Source organism: Colletotrichum scovillei, assembly GCF_011075155.1.
Source record: "Colletotrichum scovillei strain TJNH1 chromosome Unknown Contig00009, whole genome shotgun sequence".
Classification (NCBI taxonomy): domain Eukaryota; kingdom Fungi; phylum Ascomycota; class Sordariomycetes; order Glomerellales; family Glomerellaceae; genus Colletotrichum; species Colletotrichum scovillei.
In genome coordinates, this window is record NW_023336267.1 from 5,001,215 (window position 1) to 5,013,273 (window position 12,059).

At 51.0% G+C, this 12,059-nt stretch overlaps 4 protein-coding genes across 4 annotated transcripts; 2 read left to right on the forward strand and 2 right to left on the reverse strand.

Annotated features, from left to right (window-relative positions):
- Positions 1–1,007: 1,007 nt before the first annotated feature.
- Positions 1,008–3,989, forward strand: HER10_EVM0007899 (uncharacterized protein; the record flags this gene model as incomplete). Its single annotated transcript, XM_035477439.1, has 4 exons — positions 1,008–2,287; positions 2,355–2,846; positions 2,897–3,113; positions 3,174–3,989. The coding sequence occupies exons 1-4, from the start codon at positions 2,175–2,177 to the stop codon at positions 3,987–3,989; spliced, it is 1,638 nt and encodes a 545-aa protein (XP_035329665.1). The 5' UTR covers positions 1,008–2,174.
- A 1,508-nt stretch (positions 3,990–5,497) lies between these two features.
- On the reverse strand, positions 5,498–6,222 carry HER10_EVM0005888 (uncharacterized protein; the record flags this gene model as incomplete). The annotated part of the gene is made up of 2 exons (XM_035475490.1): positions 5,498–5,516; positions 5,597–6,222. The coding sequence occupies 2 exons, from the start codon at positions 6,220–6,222 to the stop codon at positions 5,498–5,500; spliced, it is 645 nt and encodes a 214-aa protein (XP_035329400.1).
- A 1,142-nt stretch (positions 6,223–7,364) lies between these two features.
- HER10_EVM0011757 (2OG-Fe(II)oxygenase superfamily protein) lies at positions 7,365–8,709 on the reverse strand (the record flags this gene model as incomplete). The annotated part of the gene is made up of 5 exons (XM_035481179.1): positions 7,365–7,643; positions 7,707–8,075; positions 8,133–8,209; positions 8,269–8,565; positions 8,634–8,709. The coding sequence occupies 5 exons, from the start codon at positions 8,707–8,709 to the stop codon at positions 7,365–7,367; spliced, it is 1,098 nt and encodes a 365-aa protein (XP_035330130.1).
- A 995-nt stretch (positions 8,710–9,704) lies between these two features.
- On the forward strand, positions 9,705–11,740 carry HER10_EVM0005345 (vitamin H transporter; the record flags this gene model as incomplete). The annotated part of the gene is made up of 9 exons (XM_035474966.1): positions 9,705–9,777; positions 9,837–9,895; positions 10,045–10,141; positions 10,192–10,252; positions 10,316–10,464; positions 10,519–10,888; positions 10,941–11,124; positions 11,180–11,290; positions 11,345–11,740. The coding sequence occupies 9 exons, from the start codon at positions 9,705–9,707 to the stop codon at positions 11,738–11,740; spliced, it is 1,500 nt and encodes a 499-aa protein (XP_035329337.1).
- Positions 11,741–12,059: the final 319 nt, after the last annotated feature.

Below are 12,059 nucleotides of genomic sequence, written 5' to 3' on the forward strand. Positions count from 1 at the left end.
GGCATTCTGTGCGAACGAACGCTGCGGGCCTCCACACACACACAGGCCTAAAGTCGGTCTTTATCGACGCTTGAGACGGCTCTGATCGGGTCCCGACTGGGCATCCTTCCCATCCGATGATGGAGGGGTACACCCTGGTTCATGCCAACCTCATGTCATCCATGACTGGCAGAACTTTCTCGTTGGTGTCATTAGGCTGACAATGCTTAGCATACGGTGTCAGCAGCCGACCTCAACAAGAGGTTGTCAAAGGCTGGTTGAGAGAGCCAGACGCAGTCTTGCGGCACGTGATGCGGTGTGGGAGCCGGAGGGTGGGCTGTCACTGGAGAGCGTGGCCAGGCCGACAACTTGACGAGACTATCGTACGCCACATTGACGCAGCTGATGGATGCTGCAGAATGCTTATTCCTTCGATGATGCGGCCATGATTCGACGACATGTCTTCTCGGTGAGCTTTTCGTCCGACTTCTGCGCAGAGAAGAAGCTTCGCATCGATATCGGATGGATCGTTGAAGTTCGGACAATGCACATCGTCTGGACTCTGAAGGTCTAGTAGTCTGATCTCAGGGGTAAACTGGAGAATGCGTGGAGGCAGTGTCCATGTTTCGGCCGGAAATGGAAAAGATGAGAGGTGGGACAAAGCGTTGAATTCACCGGAATTGGTGATGAGGTGAGGAAGAGGACTCCGAAGAGGAGGGGAGAAAGGCTGGGTGGGTGGGAAAGTCGAAAGAAAGGCAGCAGTCAGTAAACCCGGGCGGCACCTTCCCCAAGTTTTCGGTTCCTGGAGCCCCACAATTTAGTGCCAAGCCGCTACCGTCGCTAAACCTTATTAGCGCTTCAGCCCGGACCAAGATGAAGCTTAATTATCTCGAGCTTGATTGGTCAAGTTCCCGTGATCGGGGCTTCAGGGTCCACCTTAGTCAGGCGCTCGTTGTCCACCTCCGTTTCCCATCGCCGCCGCTAAACGTCGAAAACCTCCGAGTAAACTTAACCACACCACATTCTCTGGCCGTGTCCTTCGGCGCTTTGTGCTCGTATACGGTTTACCCCAGGCTGCCACACCCTATCGACTTGCCAGCGAATCATCCATGCGGCAGTCGTGGAGCCAGAACTCCAGCTACCCAAACTGCCGGGTCGTGAACAATGAGGCCACACGAGCGGTTCCTTGTCCTTGTCCTTGTCCTCTTCGAAGCCGAATCCTCAAGCTCAAGCCGATGACCATGTCTCGAAGCCCCCAACGTTGCTCGTTTCACGCCAGACGTTGCGTACCGTATACGATGAAAAGCCCGTTCGGATGACTGTCAAAGGATACGCACGCGACGCGCTCTCGACTTCTTTACTGAGTCTTTGTCGTTTAGGCCTCACTGTTGAACGGCTGCCCACCAACCTCCCATGCCAAGACCCTTAACTGGCTGAAGGTTGTCACAGTTATTTCTCGCCGTCGAAGGAAAAACTGACTGGTGGCGGCAGACGGTTTTCTCGTGGCGTTTCCCTGTCGAGTGGCAGCCTCAGCTTCTGCAGACCCTCATCTCCCCATCCTGTGATCTACCAGCTACCCAGCCGTCCGGCTGAGGAATCATGACTATCCAACCGGAATCCTCATCTCCGCACAACTCGGTGTAAGATTTGTGGAGATCTGCATAGGACTACTGACCTGAAGTCGTATCTCTAGTTCCTCGTGCATGGACCGGCATACGGCCAGACCAGTCTGCAGAATCGTGGCCTCGCCGGCCTCGTCGGGGTTCGCGATCCTAGTCTTTCGTGCATACTGCATACTTATCATAGCTCGTGCATGTATGTGCATTGCCACATGCACAAGTGGCTTCCGCACCATTCGTCTATTCTGGATTTACCCTCTCGTTTCGAATCAGCTCGTCTAGCCTCATGGGGTTTTCAAAGGAGTCACCACTCGGGTGCTAGTACGTTACGGAGCCACGTTCTAGACCATTCGTGTTTTAGCTGCCAAGCCTCACGGTCCCCGCGAATCCATCTCAGGTCTTCAGAGTATGGGAAATACTGCGGGGAGACACGATCTCGGCCGACTTTTCAGAAATAGTTCATAAGTGCCGGGCTTCATCGCGATATCTCGATCATAATGAAGTTATCCACCACTCTCATCATTCATAGTCTGATATCTGGCAAACTGGTCTAGCCGACTCAGACATACCTTCATCATGTATTCGGCAAAGTCAATCGTCTACGCGGCCTTGAGTGCTTCGGTCTCTCTCACATCTGTACAAGCACAGGTTGCAGACTATCCCTTCGACATTAACGGAGCGTTCGAAGGGTAAGTATACGTCCCTCCAGTCATTAGACAGTACTTGGTGAACTTCAGACTGACATGGAAACTGTAGTGCTTCTGCCAGCACAACAGAGTTCAACACCGGTGGCACCTTCAGGTGCAATGGCCACGCCATTACTGTACCAAAGAATCTTCAAGTCACATTTCCAGCGGCCTTCATCCCTTTCAAGGAATTTGTGGGCAGCAGTGGTGGCTATACTGGCTACAACTGCGAGGTCACAGGCAATGTTGTCAACGGGGTTCCCATTGCTGCTCAGGTCTCAATCGCCCAAACGCTTCTGAATGGTGCCTCTGGTTTCGTTGATAGCGTGAACACTGATGGCCGGATCAAGTTGACGGACGGAAGCACCATCCGTATCAACGATCCTAACGCCATCTACTCCGTTGGATACACTTCCCAGCCTTTCTTCACTGCAGACGACGCCAATCCAAGCATCACCTCTTTCTCTGGCTTTCCCATGTGCGTTCCGCGCAGCGCCACCGATGCTCTCTGCCCTCAGTCCAACAGACCAGATGTCACTCCTGGCGTTAAACAAGGACTTTTGTAAGTCTCGAAGCTCACTTTTATCCGAAAACTTCTAACAACCTTTGCAGCAAAGCGCCTGATGCCCTGGTCATGGCTCCCATTGTAGCTGGCGATTTCGTGGAGTACTCTGGTGTTCAGTCTGGTAGCGAGATCATTGTCTACAACCTTGTCGTGAGCAATGTCCAGATTACGACCTCGGGCGCCCCGACGTATATCCGCATGGAGGATGCCAACATCGGCGTTTGGACCGCCGACACAGTCAACCAAGAAATCGCACAGACCAGAGTCAGTTCCCATGCCGCTGTCTCCGCATAATGAAATGCCCCTGTAGCTAACACAACACAGTTCGTCGGCTATACATCTGACTCTGCCGCAAATGTCAATCCCATCAAGATCTACGCCATTGAGTACGACCCGTGCACTGGCGAGGCCGTCGATCGTGAGATCGCGGGTGTGAGCGTGCCCGGCACCGAGGTCCGCAACAAGTTTGAGTACCGCATCAAGGCGACTCAAAACGACAACTACGCCCGCGAGTACCGCGTCGTCGCCGGCACCGGCACCGTGAAGACCAAGAACGGTATCATGGCCGGCCAATATGTCATGCCTGTCTCGGAATGGATCCAGCCCGAAGACTCCGTCCCCGGTCGCCCTCCCAGCCCGCATGACTTCCGCAGCTACGCCTTCTTGACCAAGGGACTGGGTCGCGATGCCGAGGGCAACCTCTGGGGCCCGCTGAACCCCTTCCCCCAGACTGGTGCCACCCTCTACGACAACTCCAAGTGCCCTCCCGCTACCACCCCTACCACTGGCACCGGCACTGGCACTGGAACAGGTACTGGAACCGGCACAAGCACAACCCCTGCCACCGCTGCCAGCAGCTCCGCGGCGGCCGTCAAGTACAAGGATGTCGTGACGATGCCCACCTTCAACTGGGTCTCATCCCAGAGCGGCACCCTCACCGTCGGCTGCCAGTCCAACAGCACCGACGATGCCGCGGTCGCGATGAAGCTGAGCTACACCAACAAGGACGGCACTACCACCGGCCTCGCCATGACCTCCGGCGGCAAAGGTCTCTGGAACTTCAATAGTAACAAGATCAAGCAGCCCACAACTGGAACGGTCATTTGCAAGAGCGGTCTTGGCGGCCAGGTAGCGCGCTGAAGTGTTTGACAGGAAAAAACTGGCTGTTGATCTTTTCGTTAGTTAACTTTGGCGTTTTGTTTGGGATTTCGGTGCGCGATACCTTTTAGATTTACTCCGTAGATTCCATGTTAATGAATGATGACCACTATTGCAATAAATTTCCCCTATCACCGTATTCATACTTTGCCAGATAAGGATAGTCAATGCCGCAAGCTTATGTGCCAAGACAATTCTATAAGTCATGAGTAATCACTACGACTAGAAGAGTGCGTCGGTAGTTGACAATGTCGGCATAGGGCCTGGGGCTCGGACGAATCGCCACATTCTAAATTCACTTAGAGTCCCCGCGAGTTTGAGAAGAGGAAAGGATAGCCGACTAAGTCCTTCCTTAGCGTTGCGCTTTCGAGTCATTTTTGGCGAACGGTTAGTGTGTTGGTGGAGATGAGGGGGGAAGCGTTGGACTTTTTGGGCGCTAGAGATGGACGGGCTAACCACATACTCTTTGGCTGCTCCGAAGACGTGCGGCTGATGGTGGAAGGGTTCTTTAGGTGATTGAGTTACTACGTCTCTCGATTTCGGGACAGGGGTTCAGGTTTTCTCGTGGGGGTGCTTTCCTCTATAAAGGAATTTGAGGTTTTGTTATAGATATCTACAATCTCAACATCGCAACGATCCAGTGTGGCTTTCTTTGTGATATAATTCTGTGAACGTCTTCAAGGACGGTTGGCTTCATCATCTAACTACGTCAGTGGAAAAGGGTAGCAGCAAAAAAGGTATCGCTTCACGTCTGAGTCCATTTCCCTTATTCCTTGTTTCAAAATGAAAAAAGGTCTGAATGAACAACGAACCAAGCTGGATAACATGTCAAGTAACGCGATGTAGGACTTATTGGAATATTCATCGAGGGAAGGCAAGTAGCTAGGCCGGCGTCTACCCGGACGTCAAGGCTATGCCAGACATTGGTGTTCAAGTCTTTTCAAATCAATTCAGGCTACTTCCAAATTTGGCACGATCTTCACAAAGCAAGATAGTTGAGAACAAGTCCTAGTGCTTCTAAATTCTGATGCTGAGCAATGGTTTCCGTTCCCTATTGATCCAGTACTAGACTCATCTTCATGGGCAGTGTGAAGTAAATGCGTGTCGAACAGCTTATCTGTTGCTAGCATTTAGATGGCCAGGGCAAATCGGGAAATCCCTCGCCAAACTCTTGTTGAGGATGGATTTGTGCAAACTCCAGGTGATGAGGAAGCCTTGGATCAGGCCCAGGATGAAGTTTTTCCCGGTGACGATAACACTTAAGACAAAACTGGAAGTCAGGACATCTCCGACAGGAGTATACCCGGCCGATTACGTGCTACTCATGTAATACAAGGCATTAGCAACACATCCATTCAGAAACACGAGATAGATAGCTTTTTGCGCAAGATGTAGGAACACATACCGATTGACAACAAGAGCAAATCATTTGGTCATGTTGATAGCCCGCTCTTCCTCTTTCGTCTTTGAGCTTCTGTAGCTCCTTTGGATCACTCGCCTTCGACAAGGCTGCAATGACATCTTTCCCGCTGTTATGAAAATAGGCGATTTCCACTGGACACCATTTCACCGTATCCTCTCTCACACACTTCACTCGGCCATTAGCACCGCTGTTGAGGAGGTGCTCGATCACCTCTACTTGGTGTTGAGAATCCTTCTGAGCAAACTTTGCTTTCGAGGTTAGACCTCTAGCGGCCCAGCACAGTGCCGTCCAGCCATCCTTGTCGGCTTGATTGACATCGACTTTGCCAGATGAGAGAATGTTTTGGACGGTTTTAACATCTCCGCTTTGAGCTGCCCAGTGTAGAACAGTGCGACCGGTTTTATCCGCCGAATTCAAATGGTCCCCTCCCTTTTCGGAAAGGCGCTGTAAAATGCCCTGGTACCTCATAATTGAGTGAACAGCTGCGAAGTGAATCGGCAAACGACCCATCTGGTCGGCAATAGTTGGGTTCGCATTGAGATTGTTTGAGAGAGTCGACCAGGTGCTATTCGCTGGCAGCAGACAAGCCAGGTTGAGCGCAGTGCCGAAGAATCCGCACTTTTGATCGACATTTGCCCCGGCCTTTACCACGAGATACTTGAGAATCTTGTCAGTTTCGGTTTGACGCACGCCCTTCTTGTCGGAGCATGCGGCCTGCAAAGCATTGCCCATGAAGCCTTTGGAGACGAAGTTCACGTCCGCACCGCATTCCCTATGGAGGAACTGAACCATTGACAAATTGCCATCATAGCATGCCTTGTTCAAGGCGGTGCCGTATAGGGAGTTGTCCAAATTGACTTTGGCGCCTGCGCTAATCAGTTCCTTGATTATTGGCTTCGTGTCTCCCTTCTCCCAAAGTTTGTTGAGTGAATGCGGGTCATCGTCTCCCGATCTGACAAGATTGATCAACGGTGTGCAGCACCTCTGGGAGCATGCAACGTTGAAATCGTCCCCATGTTTAAGATGATGCCTGATCTTGGGCAGCATATGTTTAGGATGTCCTTGGGTCGCATACAGGAGGGCTGTGTTGCCATGATCGTCGATATATTTGTCATCCCACAAGAATCTTTTCGCTTTGACAGCATTGTCCAAAGCGAGTTCGGAGAGACGTAAAGGAAGATTTCCACATCCATCGATATGCAGTCTTGCGCCGCCTTCATGCGATTGCGGACTTGAGCTTCTTTCGCTCGCATTGGACGTCGATGGAGAAGGCATGATTGGAGCTAGATGCTTTTGAAAACGTCAAAGAGGTCGTTTTGCTTTTGCTTTTTTGAGGGGCCGTGGAGCGATGTTGGAGAGATTGATGATGGGATAGCTTCGAGGTTGCTCATGGTGAGAGATCGTAGGAAGTTGTCAAGTATTTCATATCCAGTGGTGAAATTGATGCAGATCAAATGAAGCTCTACTGTTCACTAATGAAAGAATCGTGTTTGTGTAGTACAGAAGTAGTAGGCGGTAGCAATCTGTCTTTATTCTCCTCCGAATCCAACCAGTCAAGCTGAATACCTCACGAAGTTGTAAAGAAGGCCAAGAAAAGTGTGACGCGAGATGAGAGTCGTCCTATCATTTTAATCGAACAGTCTAGGATACTCGCAAGCGACAACGGGGACCACGCGGGTTAGAGACCTCAGCTGAGAGATTGTAGATGTCTTAAGTCGATTGATTCCTTTGTCAGTCTAGGTAGCACATGGTAAGGTGGTGTGGGCTGGTAGAGGGTCACTAAAGGATGAACCTCATATTGATCACCACAATACATAACGTGCCGCCTTGGTCGCCGCCACAACACCACCATCACAAAAGTGCCTTTCATCCAGACACATTTATTCGAAGATCATGTTTCCGAGAAATGTGGCGGCCAGAACAGCCCGTTCGTCCTACTTGAAGTATTGGCCCTTGAATCCCGGGAGGATCTCCTGTCCTTCCGAGTTCTGGTAGCTGACCCCTTTCCTTTGCTGCCAAGTCTGCTTGAGGGTGGTGAACTCTCCCATGGTCGGCACCGGGTGTCCGCCAGCCTCGAACTCGTTTTGAGTAAAGCCCTCGCGCTTGAGCACTGGTGAGTCAATCGTCTTCAGTACGAGGTCGTTTTGAGGACGCGCGAAGTACAATAAACCCAGGCGATCGACATGGCGCTGGTCCTTGGGCGGCACAGATACCTGAATTCCAGATTAGCAAACTATAGAGGGCAAGTCAAGTTGTGCCGATGAGCTTCAACTCACCCGGTGGACCGTGGACTTGACGTAACCACCCGTCAAGAAGCTGAGGGCATCGCAAGTGTTGACGGTAAGACTGCCGTCAAGCGGCTTAGCCCATTTCCAGTCGCCGGTCTCATGATCCCTGATTTGCAGGGCGGCAACGGGTTGACGGAAAAGCAGGGTGATCGTCCCCAGATCTGTGTGGCCGCGGGACCACAGGCCATCATCGAGTTGCTTAATCTCTTCCGGAGTGAACTTGGAATATTTCATATAGCGCAGATGAGACTCATCGTGAGTTTCCCACTTGTGTACGCGTGTAAAGAAGTCCTCGGGAAGCTCTAAAGCCAGAGCGATGAGGTGGTTCAGGGGGTCTAGCACTTTATCATGGAGGTTCTAAGTTTGGCGTTAGTCACGATATCCTACGTACGATTGAAAGGGCTTCGATAGTACCTTTGCGAATCCTTCAATATCTTCCTTGCGATCTTCCAGAAGCTTGGGCAAAGGTTGTGTGATGTGTCCAGCGCGAGCTGGAATGCATCTGTCAGCAACGCTTCCTCGATTCGAAGCAAAGTGAAGAAGTACTCACTAGCCATGTTCCATACTTCTGTCTTATCCTTGAGGCCACCGCTCAAAAACCGCCGACCAGCGGGACGGTATCCATTGTAATCTCCAGAATCCAAATCCGGCTCATACTTGAGTTTCTCGTCCAACGGCAGCTCGTAAAATTTCTGGCCAAGGGCAAATTGTGCGTTGACGGCCTCTTGCGAGATGCCATAGTTGATAACATAGAAGAAGCCCTTGGTACGAATGGCTTCGATCAATGTATCGGCAAGCTCCTTGTTGCCCTCTGGTGTCCCATACTTTGCAAGATCAATGGTGGGAACTTCGGGTGCCTGTCAGCTTGCAAGCCCTGCATAGTCTTGCGTGAAAGCATGGTGAGCCAAGACTTACGGTCAGCCCAATCGAGGTTCTCCTCCGTCTCTGGGACGTGGGTGTATTGGTACAATTCGGACACAGCAGACGGCATTTTGGGCGGTGAGGCGGGGTATCTTTGCTTCGGAGGCTGGTTGGTCTCTGTCTAGGTTTTCTCCAATACACCCAAAGCCCGGGTTCCAAGCTCGCCGTTTTAACTATGAACCTTGACTGCGACTACGGACGGCTTCACGCCGGATCTCGCTGCCCGTATTAGTCGAGCCAACACGGCACGGCGACGTCTCCGCAGGACTTAACCCCCACCAAATCCTCAACCATCAAGAGACCAATAATAGCAAGTTGATTTGGTTTCATCCTTCTCCATGGTGTCACACTCGCATTTTACCCCGCGGCACTTACCAAGCAACACAATAAATCTACTTGGTCGAGGCACTTGGAGATGCGAGATCGCCGCATGTCATCATCTGATAACGGATGGCGCAATCCCCACCCCCGTCACACGTCGTCGGGCTTTTCCCGCCGCTAAACCGATGTCTGCGCCGCAGGAAACGGGTTCAAGTCAGTCTAGAGATCCCACCCGGTAGTATTTCTCCGGTCTTGGACGTTCGGTAAACCCCCGAGTTCGGCGGAAGTGGTGGGTGAGGGTTTGTCCGGACTCACGATCTCGTTGCCGCATCGGAGATTATTGGTCCTTGTTTAAGGTACTTTACCCGCTATCCCGCATCTTTCCCCGGTAAGCATGGACACTCGTCATTCCTGCCACTATGGCGAATAGTGGGCGAGGCTCTTGTGCGATGCATGTAGTCGGGTCTCGGCGGGTGTTATGCCGCATGAGAGACTGGGTGTTGAGCTTATCGCGGACAAGACGCCGCGGTGGTTGGATGTTCATGGTAGAAGCACGTTTTGGGGTTGGCAAGCATTTAGTGAAGGCTGTACATAAGACCAAGAAGGCGAAAGGGACATAGACAGGGGGACGAGGAATCCTCCTGGCGCCGGTGACATTATATGTAAACCACTACCGACAGCTCAGTGCCGATTCTGACGCTTGCACGTGCATCGCAGACGAATATCCGGTAGAACCAGCTGAAGATGGGATCTTTCGGTCAAAAGGTGAAGGAGAACAAGATAGGGGCAGTGATATTGTCAGTGTTTGACTGGTACCGTAAGTGTTCGACCGTGCATCTTAAGTACACAAGGAAGTCACTCACAGTCATTGAACAGCCTCCCACTATCCTGCAGAAGAGCGGAAGCTTTTGCGAAAACTCGATCTCGCGATTCTAGTCTTTGGAAGTTTGTCTTGTAAGTCAAGGTCTCTTCATTTGATGGAAGGTAAACCAAACTAATCGTTACCTTTACGGCTCTTAGTCTTTTGCAGAGTAAGGGAATCTTTCACTCACAACTCCCGTAGTTATGAGCTAATCGCCAGTAGTTCCTTGGGCAGCAAAATGTCACCAACGCATATGTATCAGGCATGCGTGAGGATCTTGATTCTCACGGCAACGAGTTGAACTACTATGTCGTCGCTTGTAAGCCAATGTTCAGAAACTCATGTCACATGCACCACTGACCTTTTCAGACAACACCGCATACGTCATTGGCCAAATCCCGCTCATGACTCTGCAAACGAAGGCAAAGATGTAAGTTAAACAATTAGATGCTTATTCAGGCGATGTAGCAAGTTGCTGATCAAGATTGTGCAGTGCACCTTTCTTGTTACCTTCCCTGCAGATCATCTGGGCAGTGATCGCTTTCTCTCAGTCCACAATCAAGCATAGCTGGCATCTGTACATCCTCCGCGCTATCACAGGGTTCCTCGAAGCTTCATCGTTCGGCGGCACTCATCTCATTCGTAAGGATGTCGTTCACATACATTGTTTCACGTTGAAATACTGACCAAAAGTAGTGGGCAGTTGGTTCAAGAATGAAGAACTCTTCAAGCGAGCTGGAGTATGGTTCATGGGTAACTCTCTAGGCTCCATGTTCTCCGGCTATTTGCAGGCCGCGGCGTATCGAAACCTCAACGGCGTTTTTGGACGCGCAGGGTGGCGATGGCTCTTCATCGTCCAGGGTATCATCACTCTACCCATCTCCTTCCTGGGTTTCGCGTTTTGGCCTGGCCTTCCAACTTCACCCAAGAGGTGGTACTTCTCTGCGGAGGAGCACGCCCTCGCCGTCAAGCGGATGCCAACAGTCGAACAGGAGGGCATTACCTGGAAGACGTTCAAGTATACGCTCTCCAGACCAATGTGGTGGATCTGCGTCCCTTGCTACATGTTCGTGCCCCGGAGCCTCCTTGGAAGCGATTGTTTCTCTGACACACTACAGCTTCTTGTGCCAAGCGCACTACTGGACAGGCTACATGGCTTTGTGGCTAAAGGCTGCTGGATACTCTGTTGAATTGGTGAATATTTTGCCGACTTTCATCGACCTTCTGCGGGCATTGTCTTCCTGGCTGGGAACTACGTTAGCGGGTTGTTTGAGTTTGAGGGGCCTTTGGTCTTTCCAAGCGGTAGGAATCCCATCTTATCAAAATTGACACAAGGATCAGCGCTGATTACTCATAGTCATTTGTGCTCTTCTCTTGCATAGTCCTGTCGATATGGAACGTCCCCGACATCCTCAAATTCCTCGCATTCTATTTCGGAGGTTTCTCTGGAATGGCATCCCCGATCTTGGTATGTCGCCTTGTACACCATGCTAGATTCACCTATCTAACAAAAGCGGCCTAGTATTCCTGGCTGAACTCTACACTCAAAGAGAATTACGGTGAAAGAGGTCTCATCATCTCTTCGATGATGACCCTCGGATTCTGTGGACAGATTTGGATCCCTCTCTTCACCTTCCCAACCGTCGAAGCCCCGCGCTATCCCCACGGGTATCCCGCAGCTACAGTATTCGAAGTCGCAATGTGGGCTTTTCTTATGTTTGGCACATGGTACATGAAAAGATGGAAGCACAAGCATCCTGACTTGGAGATGAGGCTTGCGACCGAAGGAGCTGCCGCAGAAGGCTCCTCAGTCATTGGATCCGATTCCGATAGGCCTGACGGAGATAGCCCGGCTCACCAGTATACAGGCAAAGGGGAAGAAATTGTGGCCACTCAGCCTGTGAGCCAGAAAGCCTGAAAGATTTTGGAGGTGATAAAAGAGTGCAATGGCTAGTAGATGTATAGCTACATCTCAGCGGCAGAGGATTTACCGGATGACTTTAGTCTTCGGTGGACTTGTTTTGCAGAAAAGGATCATATGAACTGGCGAGAAGAAGATCAATCTGCAGGACTGAAATGCACAGAATGGATCTATTTGACAATTAAAATTCTCGCGAGATTTCAAAAACAGACAAGTGCTTTGAATTAGATATTTCCAGCCAGCGGAAAGCGGCGTTTTGAATATGATAAAAGCTGTCACAACCATGTGTACTATGACGAGAGGAGAAAATGAGCGA